This window comes from Mobula birostris, chromosome 10, assembly GCF_030028105.1.
Source record: "Mobula birostris isolate sMobBir1 chromosome 10, sMobBir1.hap1, whole genome shotgun sequence".
In the NCBI taxonomy this organism is placed as follows: domain Eukaryota; kingdom Metazoa; phylum Chordata; class Chondrichthyes; order Myliobatiformes; family Myliobatidae; genus Mobula; species Mobula birostris.
In genome coordinates, this window is record NC_092379.1 from 63277622 (window position 1) to 63299759 (window position 22138).

Consider the following 22138-nt stretch of genomic DNA (forward strand, 5'->3'; position numbering starts at 1 on the left):
GGTAAACTGGGTCCTATTTTAACAAGTCCTGAAACTAACTCTGACTTCAAAATTACCTTGTGCAGAGGTATAGAAACAGCATCGCACCCAATACCTCAAATAAGATTTACCTCACCAATGGCAGTCTCATCACTAAACTTTAGAACACTGTCTAAGTGACTAAGAAGCCCCAGTATCTCAAAGAATTTTCACCGGTACCACGGTTGACCCTTCCTTTAGAGAAACAAACCCATCTGGTGTAAAATGAATTCTTTCCTAACCTGACCAGACATTTTAGCTGTTGACAGAGCTTCAGACCCCCGTGGGTTCACAGGTGTTTCAACCTTTTGAACACAGGCATCTGGAACTGCCTCCTTTTCCTTCTTCTTTTCCAGAAGGAAACAGTTAGCCATAACATGACCAGGTTTCCTACAATAGTGACCAGTAAGACCAGAATATTTCTCCATCACTTGCTTCCCCCCATCCTTACTTTTGTCATTAGTCCCAGATTTAATTTCTGGTTTACCCTGACTATCTACGCTACTCTTTTGGAAGGTCGTACTCGGGGTAAACTTAAATTTGTGGGTTAAAGCAAACTCATCTGCTAATCTAGCAGACTCCTGCAAAGTGACAGCATCCTTGTCATCTAAATATGCCTTTATGTCATTAGGGACACACCTCTTTTAAATTTTTCAATTAAAATTAACTTTTTCAGTTTGTTGAAATCACCACCCATGTATTTAGATGTGCACCATCTTTCAAAACACACAGATTTCTCATAAACAAATTCCACATGAGTCTGGTTCACAGACTTCTTCAAATTTCTAAACCTTTGCCTATAGGCTTCTGGAACCAGTTCATAGGCTTTAAGCACAGCCTGTTTCACAATCTCATACTCAGCTGCATCTTCAATTGATAGGGCAGAATAAGCCTGCTGAGACTTACCCTTAAATACACTCTGTAACAAGACAGGCCAACTCTCTTTTGGCCATTTTAGACTCTGAGCAACTTTCTCAAAATGCTAGAAGTATTTATCAACCTCAGCCTCAACAAACGCAGGGACCAGTTTAACCTGCTGTCTGGCCACAATTGGTACAACCAGCTCCCTAGAGCCAGAAGTTTGCCTCTCGAGCCTTAACCTCTCCATCTCTATCTCAAACTGCCTTTGTTTGTCTCTTTCTCTTTCCTCAGCCTCTAATTTAAATCTCTCTAACTTCATTTGTTCCATTCGTAACTGGGTCTCAAGTTTACTTTCAGGAAACCTCTCTAATACCTCCTCCTCAAATTCCTCCTTATCTATGTAGTGCTCAGCTATAACCTTTTGAATCTGCACCTTTTTCCTAGACTGTTTCACCTCAGTAAGTTTTAGGTTTTTAGCAATGGCCAACAAGTGATCCTTTCTGGCATCCCCTAATGCCTTAGGGTCTGGCAATGCCAGAAATGTTGCTGGTTTCCCCACACAAGTCAATCAAAAGCATCGTAGCCAATGAGATCGATAATCAATCAATCAATAAGCTTCAAATTTGTTCATTTCGTGGTCGAGACCCCAGTTTTTTATGACTTCGTGACGTACCAGCAGCAAGAGATGACAAAATGAGTCAGGTTTAATATTAAAACCACTATATTTATTTACATCTACTCAAAAATATAGAAAATTGAATAAAGTGCTTTCTTAAACAGAAGTTAACAGTGTTATGCGTCTATAGCTCCCTTACAATCAAACTTAGAACCTGTTCTTAACAAATCTTACTCAGGCACAGTATCAAAGTGGCAATTCAGAGCGTCCCAGTAATTCATGAGATAGGTGAAAGGAGAGATTTGTGGATTCACAGTGCAGCGACAAGGTGATCACAACGAATTCCAAAGATTCCGCGGCTAGCGAATGAAGAAATGGTTACCGAAGATCCCAGCCAAGGAATACTGTTCCGAAGTCCACAAAGAGCGAATTCACAAACTGACTGTCACGAAATCCACACCCATGGATCATGCGAAGGACAGACACGTCTCCACAATGCACAGTGTGCCGCTGATTAACCCAATCCTTTGGGTATGGGTAAGCGTTAGACTTTACCCTTCTCAATCATGAGCTGTTCCTGGATAGCTCGAAATGCAGTCTTCATTCTCTATCTCTTTCCTTCACTCCCTTCTTAACAAAATGTCCACATTTCTTTTATACTGTCAGCATACGTCATAAGGTAATGCACATAGAAATGAAACTGTGGACCCTCAGTAAAATGAATCTGGGGTCACGTGACGCCCACAGTAAACAAATCTATGGACTCCCACGAAAAGTATGGACAGGTAACAATGATCTATTGTAAGGACCACATGGAACATTTTGTCAATGATACCAAAATTGCTATTGCATTTGAAAGTGAGAAAGGAAGTTCTTGGTTACAATAAGATACCAATGGAGTGATTAGGTGAGCACAAAATACGCTTTGGGAGCGCAAGAAAATAAACAATAAATATTAGGACGTAAACGGTTTGACATTGGGTGAAAGAGGTGCCACAGACTTGATGGGTCAAATTGTCTTTTCAGTGTGGAGAGAAATATGAACTAATACAGAAAAACATATGTTTATTTGTTCATCTTCACAGGTCCCTAAAGATAGCCAATGAAGTTGTGAAAAAGAAAATTAGATATTTGTGCTTATTTGTCAACACATAGATCACTAAAGCAAGAAGATTACTGCTAAAACTACATAAATGCTAATCAGATATGTATACAATTTAAACAGCATGACAGGATGATTGTGACAGCAATAGACAGAGTGCTGAGGAGACACACAAGGATGTTTACAGACTTGGAGAAGTATAGCTATGAGGAAAGATTGAATAGGCTGAAGTTTTCTTTGGAATAAAGGAGAAGGGGGAGAAAATTAATTATCAGGGGTCTATTCAGAAGTGACCTTTTTCTCTTGATAGATCACCTCAGACTAATTGGTAGGACAACTAGAGGGAAATTGATGGATCCCTTTTTGAACCAATGAGATCTGGGCCTTGTTTTCTGTCATATATTTCCATGATCCTAAGATTCTAATTGTTTGTTAAGACACCAGCACAGAACAGTGATATCAGGATGTAACATTAAAGTCTGATTCCCATATCATGGGACACTCAAACACACCTGCTACAATAATTATTCATTCCATCACAAAAAATAACTTCAATGTATTTTCCTCAATGTTGCCTTTCCATTAATGATAGATTTTAGAATAAAACAGGACTTTAGAAAGTCCAATATCCTATTGTGTAAAATATATTCTTTTCAAACTTTGTTGGATGTTAATACAGGTGTCCCCCGCTTTTTGAACGTTCGCTTTACGAAACCTCACTGTTATGAAAGACCTACATTAGTATCCTGCTTTCGCTTTCAGAAGGTGTTTTCACTGTTACGAAGAAAGGCAGCACGCAATAAAAAAATCACCGCGCGAAAAAATCAGCACGTGATAAAAGGCAGCGTGTGCCCTGAGCAGCCACTCTCCCTTGGATTTGGAATGGCATTGCTTTAACAAGCTGCATTGAGCAGCCGTTAGCAAGATGAGTTCTAAGGTGTCGGAAAAGCCTGAAAGGGTAGGGGTGTTACACTTAGTGTAAAACTAGACTATTTAAGCATTTCGATCGTGGTGAAGGAAGCAAGGACAAAGTGAGTTTGACTTGTGGAAGCTGACGAAGATGATGTTGAAGAGGTTTTGGCATCCCATGACCAAGAACTGATAGATGAAGATCTGATGCAATTGGAAGAGGAAAGGATAACAATTGAAACAGAATGCAGTAGCGAAATGAATGTGAAGCAACTACGTGAGATTTTCGCTGCAATGATAAAGTACAACTTTAATTTTGAAAGGGTACGTAGGTTTAGGGGATATTTGCAGGATGGTTTGACTGCTTACAAACAAGTGTATGATAGAAAAATGCGTGAGGCTCAGCAGTCAAGCAAGCCTTCCACATCAGCCACAACAGACAACGAACCTTGACCTTCGATATCGAGGCGGGCAGTCATAGGAGAAGGTGAGCTGCCTGCCCTGATTGACGATGAGATGACACCCCCGTGTCCCACCACCCCAAACCCCAGGCCCCGGACAAATACTGTACCGATTCGCGGAGAATGCAGTGGTAGCTGGGAGGCACACAGCACATTTTTAAGAAAAAAGCTGGAATAAACATGCTAATTAATTAGGTGCCGCCTAGTACGTAATTATTGGCCCAGATCAGAGACGATGCAATTGGAAATCGGCACTGATCTAGGCTGATAATTACATGCCGGGCAGCACCTAATTAATTAGCATGTTTATTTCGGCTTTTTTCTTAAAGATGTGCTGTGTGCCTCCCAGCTACCGCTGCATTCCTGCGTGCTTCACGGCAGTATATCGCTCGGCGGCCGGGAGGGTGGGGGCCACTGCACCACCCAACCTGCGATGACTCAGCCTAACACACCATCATCAGTATGCTCGGCGCTGAACCAATTCTGGTAAGTGATACTACACTGTACATACATTATTTCTACTTTATATAAGCTATGTAGTTTTACGTGTTATTTGGTAGATTTGGCAGCTTCATAGTTTAAAGGTTACTGGAGAGCGCGTTTATGCCAACAGCGCTTGCGTGAGATTTTTGCTATGGAGATTTATGCAGGCAATCATTGTAGAGAAGTATTTCTACTTTATATAGGCTGTGTATTTATCATATCATTCCTGCTTTTACTATATATTACTGTTATTTTAGGTTTTATGTGTCATTTGGCATGATTTGGTAGGTTATTTCTGGGTCTGCGAACGCTCGCAAAATTTTCCCATATAAATAAATGGTAATTGCTTCTTCGCTTTACGACATTTCGGTTTACGAATCGTTCCATAGGAACGCTTTTCCTTTGGATGGTGGGGGAAACCTGTATATCGTATTGTCATCTTGTCAACAAACTGGCCTCAGAAGCCAGTCACACTTGAGCAAAATCAAGGCCATGTTTTTTGACAACTGACCTGGTTGAACTTTTGTGTCCTTCATTCTCAGACCTGACTACCTGAAGACACTGAGAATGTGGTTCAGGCGAATGAAAACTGGGTGCAGCACATAATCTGGGTAGAAATGGGAATAGTTTTCCCTGCTGATTATGGAAAGAACCTGGTCAAGTCAAGTCAAATTCATTTTCATATGCACAAGTGTAGTGAGACACAGGTACAATGAAAAGCTTTCAGCAGAATCACAGGGACGTAGGTTCAGGTGCAAAGTGTCTCATGCAAAGTAAATCTGCCAATATGTTGAGTCACTTGAATTGTCTTCCATTTCATCTGGGGATTCAAAACAGATAAATCTCCAAAGAAAAGGAGCAGGGGAACTGTACTCAGTATGGCTCTCATCCTAGTAGCAACTACTGTATGAATCTGTAGACCCTGGGTGTATGTGAAAGTGCTGCCAAGCTGTGGACTCTGTCGAGATTGTGGCTCAGACAGTTGTTGTTTAAGTTCATAGGGATGGTTTTGGGGACAGAAAGGGGAGGTAGGTTAGGGTTTGGGGACAGTGATGTGCAGTCTGGGCCTTAGCTCTGTGCTGAAAGGCTAGCGAATTGGACAGGTGTTAAAGGAGTGCTGTCCCAGCTCGTTAGTTCATAAGATCGGGTGCCAATGTGAACCAGAAACACGAGGTGGCCCAGGGGCTGGTGAGTCGGTGCACCTCGAGTTCAAGCCCGGAGTTCCGGGTCCCATCATCAGCCAGTCCGGAGGTCAACTGGAAGTTCGGAAAATGAAGCCCGCTGGTCGAAGCCTGGAGACTGGAAGCCTATTGTAGATTTGGAGAACTGTGTGTATGAGTGGGTTCAGGGAGTGGGGAGGGAGTAAAGGGGCTTATTTTGCTGTTGTTTTGTTGCTTGTTGTGTTCTGTGTTGTTCCGCCGAGCATTGTTGGCGCTGGAATGTATGGCGACACTTGTGGGCTGCCCCCAGCATATACTTGGCTGTTAACATAAATGACACTTTTCATTGTATGTTAACATGCACATGTGATAAATAAATCTGAATTTGCGTTTGCAAACACCAAGTGTCACAAAGTGCTGAGATGTTCCCTGTTCCCGGTATTGCAAAAGGTTACCTTGGTAAGTTCTATTCTGTTAGATTGTGCCGTTAACTGATACCCAGGAATCAATAAGGCAGTGGTCTGCACAGAATATCCTTGAGACTCTGCACGAAAAGTAAACGGTGGATCCTGTGAGATAGCTCTCAAAGTCATTCGGCAGAATGCCTCTTTATCAGAACATTCAAACGAGAACCAAGACCTTGCTTAGCCAGTGCTGAGAAAGATCTTCAATTATTTGTACAACTGACATCTCAATGTCTCTGCTTGTTTCCAATGAGAGGATTTTGCAGTGAAATAGATTATCTATCCCCTGGAATGTGTGTTTGCAAAGAATGCCTGAAAGGGGATGCAGAGATCTTCGAAAAGTTCATCCTAAGCAGCCATATGAGACAGGACTCTGAGTTGTTTGAGCTATTCTAAAGGACACACATTGAAATAAATGTCAAACACACTTTAGTCTCTCTGAAACTTGCTTGTCTTCCAATACACAGATCAGTCCACAACTGAATGTTGCAGATGAGCCACGGTGCAGGATTCTGTGGCACTGCAAAGGCTGCCTGGAGAGAAAAAAAATTCAAACTATCCTGCCACTGAACATTGAAGATCTGGGCACTGTGTAAAACTGAATCTCTCAAACTTCTCATCAGCTGAACAGCTGGGAATGAAATCAGTGCCAACCTGCCCTCGCATAAATAAATAAATTATCTGTTAGGTGTAGTGAATGAAAATAAAGAAATGTTAAATTTGTAAATTTGTACCCAAGGTACAGATTTATGTTCTTTAGACCGAAGTAAGGAGAAGCTAAAAATATCTGCAAATGCTCCAATCAGTTGATCTGCATAGGATAAAAGGACATGGCTGAGGACTCTATCTGGGCCCGACACTTTCTGTGAGTTCTCTTCCGAGAAGACTGATCTGATGTCTGCAACGGTGACTGTGTGTACAGTTGTATTTTATGACTAAAGTATATTTTTAGATGCGAATGTTGAGGTAAAGTTTAATGGACAATACTGCATAAGTAATAACAGCAGAAAACACAGTTGCAGTGTACTAAGTACAAGTTAAATGCAAGAAAAAAAAGTAAGCTTTAAAGTTATGGTGGAGGAGCATTTATAAGTAATAATCTGATACAAGACAGAATTAGTAGTCATTTTGACAAGAAGTGATTACTAAAGGGAAAAAATGGAATGGATTTGTTCAAGCCAAGTGGCACATGGTGAGGTTTTACCTGTGGACAATGCTATTCATATGGATATGGATTTACAGATAGCCTTTTATAAAACTGCCATACACTTGTCAGAAGCAGTTGAAGCCTAAATAATAAAAGGGGCTTGGACACAGAGAATAATAGTGAATTGTGATTTCCAGTAGTACTTCTCGATGGTTGATTCAAGGACCATAAGACCAGAGGACATAAGAACAGAATTAGGACATTCAGCCCATTGAGTCTGTTCCACCATTCTGGATCCCACTCAACCTCAAACTCCTGCCTTCTTGCCATAACTTTTGATGCCCTGACCGATCAAGAAACTATCAACTTCCGCCTTCAATATGCGCACAGACTTGGCCTCCACCACAGTCTGTGGCAGAGCATTCCGCAGATTCACACTGTCTGGCTGAAAAAAATTCTTCCTTACCTCTGTTCTAAAGGGTCACCCCTCAATTCTGAGGCTGTGCTTTCTGGTTCTGGATACCCCACCATAGGAAACATCCCCTCCACATCCACCTTATCTAGCCTTTCAACATTCGATAGGTCACAATGAGGTTCCCCAGCATTCTTCTAAGTTCCAGTGAGTACAGGCCCAAAGCTGCCAAACACTCCTTATATGTTAACTCTTTTGTTCCCAGAATCATCCTTGTGAACCACCTCTGGACACTCTCCAATGACAACATATCTCTTCTGAGCTATGGGAACCAAAACTGTTGACGGTACTCAAAGTGGGGCCTGTCTTGTGTCTTATAAAGCCTCAGCATTATCTCCTTGTTTTTATATTTTATTCCCCTTGAAATGAATGCCAACATGTCATTCGCCTTCTTTACCACTAACTCAACCTTTAAATTGACTTCCTGAGAGTCTTGCATGAAGATGTTTTAATTTTCTCCCCATTTAGATAATAGTTTGCAGTATTGTTCCTTTTACCAAAATGCATTATCACACATTTCCCAACACTGTTTTCCATCTGCCACTTTTTTGGCCATTCTTCCAATTTGTCTAAGTCCCTCTGTAATCACATTGCTTCCTCAGCACTACCTACCCCTCCACCTTTCTTTGTATCATCCGCAAACTTTGCCACAAAGCCATCAATTCCATAATCCAAATCATTGCCAAACAATGTGAAAAGTAGTGGCCCCAATACTGATCCCTGAGGAAAGCCACTAATTGCTGGCAGCCAACCAAAAAAGGCCCCCTTTATTCCCACTCGCTGCCTTCTACCAGTCAGCCATTCCTCAATTCATGCCAGTATCTTTCCTGTAGGATCTTATCTTGTTAAGCAGCCTTATATGTGTCACCTTATCAAACGTCTTCTGAAAATCCATGTTAATGACATCCACTGCCTCTCCTTTGTCCACCCTGCTTGTTACTTCCTTGAAGAACTCTAACAGATTTGTCAGACAAGATTTCCTTTACAGAAACCCTGCTGACTTTAACGTATTTTATCATAAGCCTCCAACTACCCTGAAACCTTATCCTTAATAATAGACTCCAACACTTTCCCAGCCACTGAAGTCAGGCTAACTGGCCTATAATTTTGTTTCTTTTGTCTTCCTCCCTTCCTAAAGAGTGGAGTGACATTTGCAATCTTCCAGTCCTCCGGAACTATGCCAGAGTCAAGTGATTCTTGAAAGATCATAACCAATGCATCTGCTATCTCTTCAGCAACCTCTGTCAGGACTCTGGGATGTAGTCCATCTGGTCCAGGTGATTTATCCACCTTAAGACCTTTCAGTTTGCCTAGCACTTTTTCCTTTGTAATAGAATGTTACTCACTCCTGCTCCCTGACACTCACAGACCTCTAGCACACTACCATTGTCTTCCACAGTGAAGACTGTTGCAAACTACTTATTAATTTCATCCACTATTTCTTTGTCCCCAATTACTACCTCACCAGTGTCATTTATCAACTTTTACCTCCCTTTTACTCTTTCTATAATTGGAAAAAAATTTTTAGTATCCTGCTTTATATTATTGGCTAGTTCTCCCTCATATTTCATCGTTTCCCTTGTTCTGGTTTTTTACTAGCCTTTTGTTGGATTTTAAAACCTCCCAATTATCCCACTCACTTCTGCTAATATATATGCCCTTTTCCTTGGCTTTTATGCAGTCCCTGACTTCCCTTGTCAGCCATGGTTGCCTAGCCCTGGCATTTAAGAACTATTTCTGTGAGACATGTCTATCCTACTATTTCCTTTTCCCAGAAACTTCAGCTATTTCTGCTCTTCTGTCATCCCGTCCAGTATTCCCTTCCAATCCACCCTGAGCAAGCTCCTCTCTCATGCTTTTGAATTCCCTTTATTCCATTGCAATACTGATACATGTGACTTGTGTTTTTCCCTCTTAAATGCAGTTTGAATTGAATCATATTACAATCACTGAATCCTCAGGGTTCTTTTACCTTAAGCTCCCTAATGAAATCTTGATTATTATACAACACCCAATCTAAGGTAGCTTTTCCCTGAGTAGCCTCAAGCACGAGCTGCTCTAAAAAGCCATCCTGTAGGCATTCAGCAAATTCCCTTTTTGACACCAACCTAATTTTCCCAATCCTCTTGCATATTAAAGTCCCCCATTACAATTGTAACCCTTATTACATGCCCTTTCCAGCTCCCTTTGCAATCTCAGCCCCACATCTTGGCAACTATTTGGAGGCCTACACGTGATTCCCACAATGTTTTTTTTTGCCCTTGCAGTCTCTCAATTCCACCCACAAAGTTTTGACGTTCTCTGACCTATCATGACCTCTTTCTAAAGATGTAATTCCAACTCTTACCGACAGAGCCAGGGTACTGATTATGCCTTCTTGCCTGACCTTTCCATACAAAGTATATCCATTGATGTTAAGCTCCCAGCTTTGACTTTCTTTCAGCCACGACTCAGTGCTGCCCACAACGTCATACCAACTAATCTCTAGTTGCACCACAAGTTCAGCCACCTTATTCTAAATACTACGTGCATTTAAATACAGTACCTTCATGATCGCTTTTTAAAATAAAATTTATTAATTGTTTTGTCTTTGGGCTACAAGGTACATTTTCATAATCTGCAGATACAAAACAGAGAAGTGTTGTAAACAAAGGAGTAAAACGATCCAGGAGGATATATACATGCAGGAAGAATGAGTGGACACGTGCATGATAAAATTTAATACCACAAGTGTAAAATATTACATTTTCTTTGAAGAATTAAGAGAGGTAATGTAATTTAAAGGAAACATTTTGAAAGGTAATACGAACTATTTCCTGAAGATGTCAGGTAAGGTTGAAAAGGCAAAAGGAAACACACACAAAATGCTGGAAGAACTCAACAAGTCAGGTACCATCTACAGAGAGGAATAAATTGTCGACACCTGGCTCAGACTCTTCATTAGGACTGGAAAGGAAGGAGGCAGAAGCCAGAATAAGAAGGTGGGGGGAGGGAAGGTGCACAAGCTGCAGGTGAAAGCAGGTGAGGGGTGAGGGTGGGAGAGGAGGATGAAGGAAGAAGCAGGGAGGTGATAGGTGGAATAGGTAAAGAACTGAAAAGAAGGAATCTGATAAGGGAGGTCAGTGAAATATGGAAGGAGAAGGTAATGGGCAGGAGAGGAAAAGGGATGGGGGAACCAGAATGAGGGATGAAAACAGAGGAGGGAGGGAGAAATGACTAGAAGTTACGAGAATCCATGTTTATGCAATCAGGTGGGTGGGTACCCAGATGGAATATCCATCCTGAGTGTGACTTCATCACAGAGTAGAGGAGGCCACGAGCAGACGTGTCACAATGGAAATGGGAAGTCTAGTTGAAATGGGTGGCCGTCAGGAAATCCCGCCTTTTCTGGCAAGCGCTCGGTGATACAGTTTTCCCCAACCTATCTCGGCTCTCACCAATGTAGAGGAAGCCGCACTTTGAGCTCCGAATGAGGAGATGACTCCAAAGGACACACAGGTAGCATGTTGCTTCACCAGGAAGGACTGTTTGGGGCCCTGAATGGTGAGGCAGGAGGAGGTGTAGCACTTGTCCCGCTTGCAGGGATAAATGCTAGGAGGGAGATCAGTGGGGAGAATCGAGTGGACACGGGAGGATAGGTAGAGAAAGTGGAGAATGGTGGGTCTGGGGTGTTAAAAGATGGGATTAGTGGTAGACGCCGGACATTATGGAGAATGGTGTGCGGGATAGGGAGGATTGTCGGGTGGGCGGTAAGGACAAGGAGAACCCTATCCCTGGTGGTGGGAGGATGGGGTGACCATAGATTTGTGGAAAATGGAGGAGATATGGGTGAGGGCAGCATCGATGGCTATTCTTTGAAAAAAGAGAGATTTCAAATATTCTAGAATGAACAGCCTCATCAAGAGAACAGATGCTGGAAAGACAAAAGAACTGGGAAAATGGAATAGCAATTTTACAAGTGACAGGGTGGGAAGAGATAGCCGTCAGGGTCAGTGTGTTTACAAAAGATAGATGATAGCCTGCTTTCAGAGATGGAGAGAGAGAGGTCGAGACAGGGGAGAGAAGCGTCAGAGATGGGCCAAGTAAGTTTGAGGGCGGGGTGGAAGATGGAGGCAAATTTGATGAATTTGACGAGTTCAGTATGTGTGCATCAAGCAGAGCCAATACAGCCGTCTATGTAGTGTAGAAAAGTTGGGGAGAGTTATCTGTGTAGGATTGGAACATGGACCGTTCCACGTAGCTGACTAAAAGACAGATCATGATGAAAGATCTCGCCCCGAAATGTAGAATGTTTATTGTTCTCGATTGATGCTGCCTGACTTCCTCTAGCATTTTGTGTGTGTTGCTTAAGATTTCCAGCATCTGCGGAATCGCTTGTGTTTAACAACCCTGAGCATTAGCTGTGAAGCAGAATTGAAAAGCAAGGAAGAAATATTGGAACTTGATAAAATACTGGAGTGTTGCGCCTCAGCAAGTGACTGTAGTGAGTTCAGAAACTATTTACGGAAAGATTCCAGGGGAAAGGAACTGAAGAAGCCTGGCTTATTTTATTTTCTTACAAGACAACACACGTTTTAAATCCTAAAAAATTGCGACAAAATTAATAAGGAAGCCTCCATTGGTAGAGAAGTTGATAGATGGACATTTTTAACGTTATTGGCGAAAAGGCCAGGAACGACGTGAAAATTTTATTTCATAGAAGAATTTATGAAAAATTAATTGAAAAGTGAAGAATTAGTCTAATTAGATTATTCTTGACGTCGGTTCGCTGATATCCCCTTGTCTGTTGTAACTAATCAGAGTCTAGCAGAACACACACACACACACGAATGAGGTACACACACTGAAAGCAGGTGCCTGATCATATCAAGAAGAAAGTTGAAAACATTTTGTTAACTGGGAACAAGAGTGTCAAAAAGAGGAAAGCTAACGCGTTTTGTAAAGTTGAGTTGGCATAATGTTGCAGAAATATTTCTTAGGCCAACGTAGTTTCAGATATGAATTGTTACTTTGAATTGGTCGTATTTAATTCAGTTAATTTATATTGCATTGACAGGCAACTGTACATATGGATCTCACTAACGCACATGATATAGATTACCCATGAACAATAATTTCGTAGATTTACAGTACGTGAATTAACTTTCCAAATACTATTGTGAAGTTACATTACCATAATTTCGGAGCATTCATGCATTTTATCGGTCATCCCCACGCACAGTGACCCATCTCGTTCACGGAAGTAAGAAAAAAATAATACAAATTTCCGCACACTAAAGTTAATTTACGGGGGTTTTGAAATCAGTTGCTTGACGCTCTGCTTTTACGGAGGAAATTATATATAACGACAATGGAATCCATTAGAATCAATGTATCAAGAAAGATGCGTATTAAGCAGAGCCACGAGTGAGCACCTTGGACAGGGTATCTGTGCCAAGCTTGAAGTAAGTCATTGGCTTGGAAATTTCCAACCTGTGGAAATGTATTTATTTTTCAAATATTTGCCGTATAGATGCTTTCAAGTATTCAACAGTCATTTTTTGTTCTCTTTACTGATGCTGAGAAGTCGCTGGTATCATTCATCATTTCCCAATTTTAATTGAGATCACCGTCACTCGATTATTTTATGGATTTTTGTCTGTCTAGCATCCAATTCCTCGGATGTCACCGACAACCCCTGCTGGGCGGCGAGAATGAATAAACAGGACAGTGAAGCCCTCAATTTAAAACCGCCAGTCTTGGAAGATTACGGACTAAGATTAAGCATTCTCTCAGTCTAGCAAACAAACCAGAAAAGGCAAGGGTGCAAGAAGGGCTGGCACGAACGTGGAAATCTCCGCTTGGTATCTTAATGTCAATAGCAGTTGTCCATTTTCTGGCCTGGGATGTGGAAATCCGTAGTATTCCGAGACGGACGAGCTAGAAATTCAACATCCTCGTGCCCTGAAATGAGTTGCCAATGGTCTGATTTAGGAGACCTGTCGCTGCAGAAAGCTAGTTAACAACATACACTTCCGTTTGAAAGTCGCGAGTTTAAGTCCCAGGTACCGTCCATGTGAGCGCTGGAACTCTGGTTAGCGCTCCCTCCTTTGTGATAATTCAAGGACGGTGTCCACTCTGCTATGCGCAGCATCGTGAGCTTGTAAGCCACTGTCTACCCGCCAGTTCTCCGCCACAGACCAGAAGATAGTTTGGGAAGAGCAGGATGTGAGTGGAAAGTGACAAGTCCGGACTTTGCATATTGCGCTATTTCCGGCGCACCGTGGCTGAGGTTACTGCAGCCAGCGCTCGGCGAAGCTGCCGCGATCATCTCGACGGATCAGTGCGGTTGGAACCACGGGGCTCTCTCAGACCTTCAACAAAAGCCCCTCCTCCTCCTCTTCCCTTCCTCCAAACACACCCACACACACACACACACACACACACACATACACACACATGCACACACATCTGGAGTATACGATGATATCCAGCTTTCTCTTTGCTTCGGACATGCTTTGAAATAATCTGCCGCCCTCTCTGTCCTCCTGTCTGCCTGCCTGGTGTGCGGTACCACGAAAATTGGGCACCTATGGCTTTGGTTATGGAACCCATCAGCAAGTGGACGCCGAAGCAAGTGGTGGACTGGATGAAAGGTACTTATGTTTTGTACATTTACGATTGATTAGAAATTAGCGACAGCTTTTGCCTCTGTTAATTTTCCTTTGCATTTACAGCCTGTGGAGAGAGGAGGGAAAACGCAATCTCGTCTAGCAAAAGTACATAGTAAAAAACAACTGGTACTAGCTTACTAACCCACTGTACACTCACCAGTACAATCGCCCAAATTGTGAGTGTGAATTGAGGATTCCCCCCCACCCAGCCTCCTCGTGTCGTTTTATAATCACGTTTCTTGGAGATAACTTGAGCCCTAAGAATCCGAGGGGTGTTTCAGCGGAGCCAGTTCTTGTCGAGTAGGCTTTACTGATGTGTAATCCTGCGATACGGTGCGGATTGGATGCGGTACAGCTTCACAAGATGCGAGTGATTTGCTGCTTCTAAAACGCGGGATCTCCGCCTTTGATACCCATGTCTTTCGTTATTTTTCCCGACTCTGAATTACATTGACATGTATTCCGCGTTCGCGTTGCATCCCTCCCCCTTCCTCGCCACTTCACCCTCCTGCCGTTAAACATGTACTGTATTCACATCAGGCCAATGCAGCTATTGTCAAATCGGGAGAATGCCACCTCTGAGCAGAGCGATCAACTGCAATATTTATCTCAGGATTGGAGGAAGGCAGATGCACTTGATGCTGCAGGCAACTACAGACGTATGTGTAGGGAGCCTCCATAAAACAAGCTGGCGCACAATTTGTACACATTTACTTCGTTGTTTTGAGAAATCTCCGGCTTGGAGTTGTCGGTTCGCATTTATTAGTTAGTCAGTAGCAGAACTAGCCCCAGTCTGACCCGTAGACAAAAAGCTAATTCTATCATGCGTGAGGACCAAATGGGAACATTCAGCAGCCCGAGTGTGAGGTGTTGGGAAGTCGGTGCTCTGAGGTACCACTGGCGGGAATTCGTGTTTTCATTCTGTCTGAAAATTGAACAGCATCCAAATGTCTGCTGTGACTGATGCATCATTAGCATAAAGCACTATCTAAAAAAATCTTAAATACAGAGAAGCGCTGGTGATCCGTCAGCTTCCTAATCAATAGCCGTCCGACTCACTGAATGCCCGAAACGGAACACACAAACCTTCACAAACTAGTCAGACAGTCTCTACCGCATTGAAAATATGAGTGATCCCAGCATAACAGCTCACTCATCCGTGACACTTTTAAAATATTATTTGCATAATGTCCATTCAGAAACGATTTCCAAAGCCTGCCAACCATCATGGCATCATGAAGGCACGGCCATAGGTGGTGAATTAATCTTCCATCTGCCCATCGCGTCCCAACTTTAATTTATTCTTCCACATATGATATTTAACTCTCTGTAATAGAAAACCATAACTCTACTTCATGTGGAGCTAATCACCGAAGAGCAACGAATCGCTCCTTTCCAGGCGGTGCTTCCCATTCATGTTCAGGTTGATTTTTTATGTAACGCGGCTGGTGATTCACGCAGTATTCATCCACGTTTGGAGACGAAAACGGGGATTCTCCTTTGGCTCAGGAAGTGCAGCCCAAGAATAGGACTGCGCTGGCTATGGAAACTTAAGGAAGCACGAAGTCTTAGGTAGACTCCTTACGCTGATATCTACGCAGCCACCCAGATCTTTGCATATTCCAACGCAATACACACACATTGCGTGCAACAGATAAGGAAGGTTATCCAGGGTGTGCGCTGATCTTTGCAGGGCCGATTTTAACTGAAATTGAGATGGATTTAGTGTAATAAGCATGGAGATATTTTTCTTTATTATCTATAGTTAATGGCGTCTTTCTGACTGCACCCCCGTTCTTGCAATTGTCCTCCCTTCGTTTTCTCTCTGTGAAGAATGCTTATGTCGGCATCTACTCTTCAGTTTTGGCTTCCTCAACAACGGGCCTCTTTATTTGGACAGTGTCAGTTACTATTGCTCTGTTAACAGGCTATTGGCAAATCTTAATTAGTCGCATTGACGATCATTCAACGACACAGGGTGGACTCAATATTTAAGTCGCAATGGTGACCCATTCTTTGGTAACCGGACATTGTCAGAATGTAATGACAAAAGGGTACTGTGCCACAATACACACCTTTTCAATGTAAAATGCATTCGTAAAGTGATTTACACTTCAAAGATAACATCTAATCTGGATTTGATTGTATTGTGGTTTCCATTGGTGATAGCTTTGTATTCTTTTTGGTACTTAGACCCGCATACATGTTGTATGTAGGCAATACACCAAAAAAAAAAGGCATCTTTCCAAACAATACACAGCCCCTAGAGGAGAGGGAGCCAATTAGATCGGTATAGCAAGTAGCCGTGCTGCGGAAATAACCGTTTAGTCCTTTCCTCCTCGGTGTGTCCTCGCCATGAAATGATTCCGCGACTCCAGTGGGTTGGAACAGAGCCAAACCGATCTGTCCCTCAGGGTCTGCAGTCCTGTTAACATTCGTCTCACACTCGAGGCTTGCTTTCTTCCCCAGCCCCATCACGACCTGCCGCTATCAGTGACCGAAGTCTTTTGAGAAAAATTCTGGGCTGCTACCTGTAGGAGGACTGAACGTGCAAGGACAAGCATACCACAACAGCTCTGCCTTTTTTTTTCGCCGTGTGGGGATGTCCGGTGTGTTAACATCACATGTGCCGTTTTAATATGGGCACGAGTCACAGCCCACCTCTTTCGGGCCACGACAGGGTATTCTGCTGCTGATTAGCGAGACCGAATGCGGAACTCAACACCTGTAGGAAGGAAAGACTTATTTCACTTATTTCAGGTTTTCGACAGACGCATTGAATCTTACAACGAATAGTAGCACATTTAATACGACTTAATCTTTCACTCCAAAAAAAAACACCTTCAGCCAGTTCATTATTATTGCTTGTAACAAATGCGCACATTCACGACACATTTCATTTAATCAAAAATGAATTTCTTGGGATTTGAGAGCAGTCTTCCTTTAAAGGCTTTGTTTTAAATCTATTTGAAAGTCAACCCACTTCTTTTTCTTTACCATAGTTTTCAATTTATTAATTTCAGTATTTTGTTGAGGCAGACCGATAAACTTCTAGATGCTTATAATTCACACGATGTATTGCTTATATATATGTGGGTGTTGTGTGTTTTTCGATGGGAAATAAGACATTAAACGAGACAGAGAGAGAGAGGGAGGGAGAGAGAGAGAGAGTACTAAGAATGCGTGTGTTTGTAGGTGTCAAAGCCAACATTTGTTGCCCATCACAAAGCATCCTGGAAAAGGTATTTTGAAGGAATAGCAATATATTTCTAAGTGAGGCTAAGGTGGGCATTTGGAATGGAATTTGCACACGCTGCAAATTGGTCTGTCCTGGTAGCGGGGCTTTTCGGTTTGGGATAAGCCTTGGAAAAACCTTGCCAATTTGCTGCTGTGTAATTTGTGGCCCCCGCATGAGGTAGTAGATATTCTACCTGTGGGGGTGGAGGAATGTCAATCAAGTGACGACTTTGCCCTGAATCGTGGAACTGTCGTCATTCAGCACACAGAGATAGCTGTAACAGGAACCTAGTAAATGAGTCCAGTGAGATTTCAACTGTTGATATTTGGTCCTTTCAAACTTTTCTGAATATACCATGTCTAGTGATGCAACCTTTTGTTTACCTTCACCCATCACGTTTGTAATATGAATGTGACATAATCTTTGAACCAGAAAGAAGTATTAGCACATAAGAAACAGGAGCACTACAGAGAGCGGTCCATTTGGCCCATTGAGCTTGCTGAACCATTTAATACGATTGAAGATGAATAATAAATGAAGGCTGTGGATTCAGCTTCAACTACTGCTTTCTCCCATAACCTTTAATTCCCCTGCTATGCAAAAATCTTATGTATGTCTTAGATTTATTTAATGAGGTGGCCTCTACTGCTTTCCTGGGCAGAGAATTGCATGGTTTCACTACTCTTTGGGAAAAGCAGTTTCTCCTTATCTCCATTCTAAATATATTCCACTGAATCCTGAGGCAATGTTCCCAGGTTCTAGTCTCACATACCAGTAGAAACAGCTTTCTTGCCTCTATCTCATCTACCCCTTTCATAATTTTATGTTTCTATAAGATTTCCCTCTCATTCTGAATTCCAATGAGTACTGTGTCAGACTACTCAATCTCTCCTCATAGTCTGACTCCTTCATCTCCAGAACAACTTGGTGAACCTCCTCTGCACCACCTCCAAAGTTCTTTCCTCAAGTATGGAGACCAGAACTATGCTCAATATTCCAACTGTAGCCTCACCAATACCCTGCATAATCTCTTTGCTCTTAAATTCAATCCTTCTACCAATTAACGGCAGTATTTTATTTGCCTTATTGATAACCTCTTACACCTACAAAACAACCTTCTGCATTCTATACACAAGTACTCCCAAGTCCCTCTGCACAACAGCATACTGTATTTTTAACACAGAGGCAAAATTTAGAAGGGTGAAGAATGCAGGGCTGAAGGTGCTGTATTTAAATGTGCATAACATTCGGACTAAGGTGGACAAACTTGTGGTGCAATTAGAGATTGGTCGGTATGATGTTGTGGGCATCACTGAGTCATGCCTGAAAGGAGGTCATAGTTAGGAGCTTAACATAAAAGGATATACTTTTATCAAAAGGACAGGCAGGAAGGCATAGGCGGTGGTGTGATTCTGTTGGTAAGAGATGGAATTACATCTTTAGAAGGATCAGAAAATGTTGAATCTTTGTGGGTGGAGTTAAGAAACTGCAAAGGTAAAAAAAACATTGTGGGAATAATATATAGGCCTCCTAACAGAAGCCAAGATGTAAGGCTGAGATTCCAAAGAGTGCTAGAAAAGGCATGTAATAAGGGTAATGACACAATTGTAATGTGGGACTTTAACCATATAACAATTACAGCACGGAAACAGGCCATCTCATTCCTTCTAGTCTGTGCCGAACTCTTACCCTATCCTAGTCCCACCGACCTGCACTCAGCCCATAACTCTCCATTCCTTTCCTGTCCATATATCTATCCAATTTAACTTTAAACGACAACATAGAACCTGCGTCAACCACTTCTGCTGGAAGCTCATTCCACACAGCTACCACTCTCTGAGTAAAGAAGTTCCCCCTCATGTTACCCCTAAACTTTTGTCCTCTAATTCTCAACCCATGCCCTCTTGTTTAAATCTTCCCCACTCTCAATGGAAAAAGTCTACCATGCAAGGGGTTTGGGACAATCAGGTTGGTGTCAGATTGCAAAAGAGGGAATTTGTTGAATGCCTGTGGGATGGCTTTTTAGAGCTATTTGTGTTGGAGCCTACTCAGGGAAAGGCTATATTAGATTAGATTTTGTGTAATGAACCAGGTCTTATCAGGGAGCTTAATGTAAAGGAACCCTTAGGAGACAGTGATCATAATATGAATGAATTCATACTGCACTTTGAGAGGGAGAAGCATAAATCACATGTATCAGTATCACAATGGAATTGAGGGAATTACAGAGGCATAAGAGAAGAACTTGCCCAGGTGGATTGGAGAAGGATACTGGCGGGGATGATGGCAGAGCAGAGATGGCTGAAGTTGCTGGGAATAGTTCACAAGCGCAGGATAGATATGTCCTACAGAGGAAGAAGTTCTGAAATGGCAGTGGTAGGCAGTCGTGACTGATAAAGGGAATTAAGGACTGCATAAAAGCCAAGGAAAGGGCCTAAAAGTTAGGAAAAGTGAGTGGGAAGTTGGGTGATTGGGAAGCTTTTAAAATCCAACAAAAGGCAACTAAAAAAGCTGTAAGAAGGGAAAAAATGAAATGTGGAGGCAAACTAGCAAATAAATAAAGCAGGATACTAAAAGTTTTTCAGTTTAAGAAAGAGTAAAAGGAGAGGTGAGAGTTGATATTGGACCACTGGAAAATGATGCTGGTGAGGTAGTAATGGGAGCAAAGAAATGGCAGGTGAACTTGATGGGTATTTTGCATCTGTCTTCCCTGTGGAGGATATTAACAGCATGCCAGAGGTCTGTGAATGTCAGGGAGCAGCAGTGAATGCCATTGATATGCAAAGGAAAAAGTGCTGGGCAAACTGAAAGGCCCTAAGGTGGATATGACATTTGGCCTACATCCCAGAGTCCTCAGAGAGGTTGCTGAAGAAATAATGGATGCATTGGTCGTGATCTTTCTCGAATCACTTGATTCTGGCATGGTTCCAGAGGACTGGAAGATTGCAAATGTCACTCCACTCTGTAAGAAGGGAGAAAGGCAAAAGAAAGAAAATTATAAGCTAGTTAGCCTAACCTCAGTAGTTGGGAATGTGTCTATTATTAAGGATGAGATTTCGGGGTAGTTAGAGACCAATGATAAAATAAGTCAAAGTGAGCATGGTTTCTGTATCGGGAAATCTTGCCTGACAAAGCTGTTAGAGTTCTTCAAGGAAGTAATAAGCAGAATGGACAAAGGAGAGGCAGTGGATGTCTTTAATTGGATTTTCAGAAGGCATTTGATAAGCATCCACACATGAGGCTGCTTAACAAGATAAAATCCTATAGTGTTACAGGAAAGAAACTGGCATAGGTAGCAGAATGGCTGACAGGCAGGAGGCAGCGAGTGAAAATAAAGGGGGCTTTTCTGGTTGGTTGCCAGTGACTAGTGTTATTCCTCAGGGGTCAGTATTGGGACCACTGCTTTTCACATTGTTTGTCAATTATTTCGATAACGGAATTGATGGTTTTGTGTCAAAGTTTGCGGATGATGCAAAGATGAGTGGCGGGGAGTAAGTAGTGCTGAGGAAGCAATGCGACTTAGACAAATTGGAAGAATGGGCAAAAATGTGACAGATAGAATACAGTGCTGGTAATGTATGATAATGCATTTTGATAAAAGGAACAATAGTGCAGACTATTATCTAAATGGGGAGAAGGTTCGAACATCAGAGGTGTAGAAGGACTCAGTCCTCCTTCTGCAAAACTCCCAAAAAGTTAATTTATAGGTTGAGTCTGCAGTAAAGAAGGCAAATGCAATGTTGGCATTTATTTTAAGGGGATATATAAAAGCAAGAAGATATTGTTGAGGTTTTATAAGACGTTAGTCAGGCCACACTTTGGAGTACTGTGAACAGTTTAGAGCCCCGTATCTCAGAAAGGATGTGTTGCCATTGGAGAGAGTTTAGAGGAAGTTCACTAGGACAATTCCAGGACTGAACAAGTTACCATATGAGGAGCTTTTGGCAGCTTTGGGCCTGTATTCACTGGAATTTAGAAGAATGCATGGGGATCTCATTGAAACCTACCGAATGTTGAAAGGACTAGATAAGGTGAATGTGGAGAGGATGTTTCCTATGATGGGGGTATACTAAACCAGAGGGCACAGCCTCAAAATTGAGAGGTGACCTTTTAGAACAGAGGTAAGGAGGAATTTTTTTGGTCAATGAGCAATGAATCTGTGGAATGCTGCCACAGACTGCAGTGGAGGCCAAGTCCATGGGTATATTTAAGGTGGAAGTTGACCATTCCCTGATCAGTCAGGGCATCAAAGAGTATGACGAGAAGACAGGTTGAGTGGAATCTGGGGACAACCATGATGGAATGGCGGAGTAGACTTGATGGGCTGAATGGCCTAATTCTGCTCCTATGTCTTTTGGTCTTATGGTCTTCATCTATAAAATAATAATCGGATCTATTTTTTTCTTTCAAAGTGCATGACCTTGCACTTACCAACAGTGTATTCCATCTGCTAGGCCCTTGTCCACTCACTCAACCCATCTATATCTCTCTGCCAACCCTCTACATCTTCTGCATAATTTGTTTTTCCACTCACTTTTCCACATCAGCAAACTT

The 22138-nt window shown here is 42.3% G+C and overlaps 1 protein-coding gene across 1 annotated transcript in view; it reads left to right on the forward strand.

Moving 5' to 3' along the window:
* The first annotated feature begins 14124 nt into the window (after nucleotides 1–14124).
* Nucleotides 14125–22138, forward strand: part of LOC140204068 (connector enhancer of kinase suppressor of ras 2) — an 807212-nt gene continuing 799198 nt past the window's right edge. The window contains 1 exon segment of the mRNA XM_072270362.1: nucleotides 14125–14328. Coding sequence (XP_072126463.1) covers nucleotides 14265–14328 — 64 coding nt within the window. The 5' untranslated portion in view covers nucleotides 14125–14264.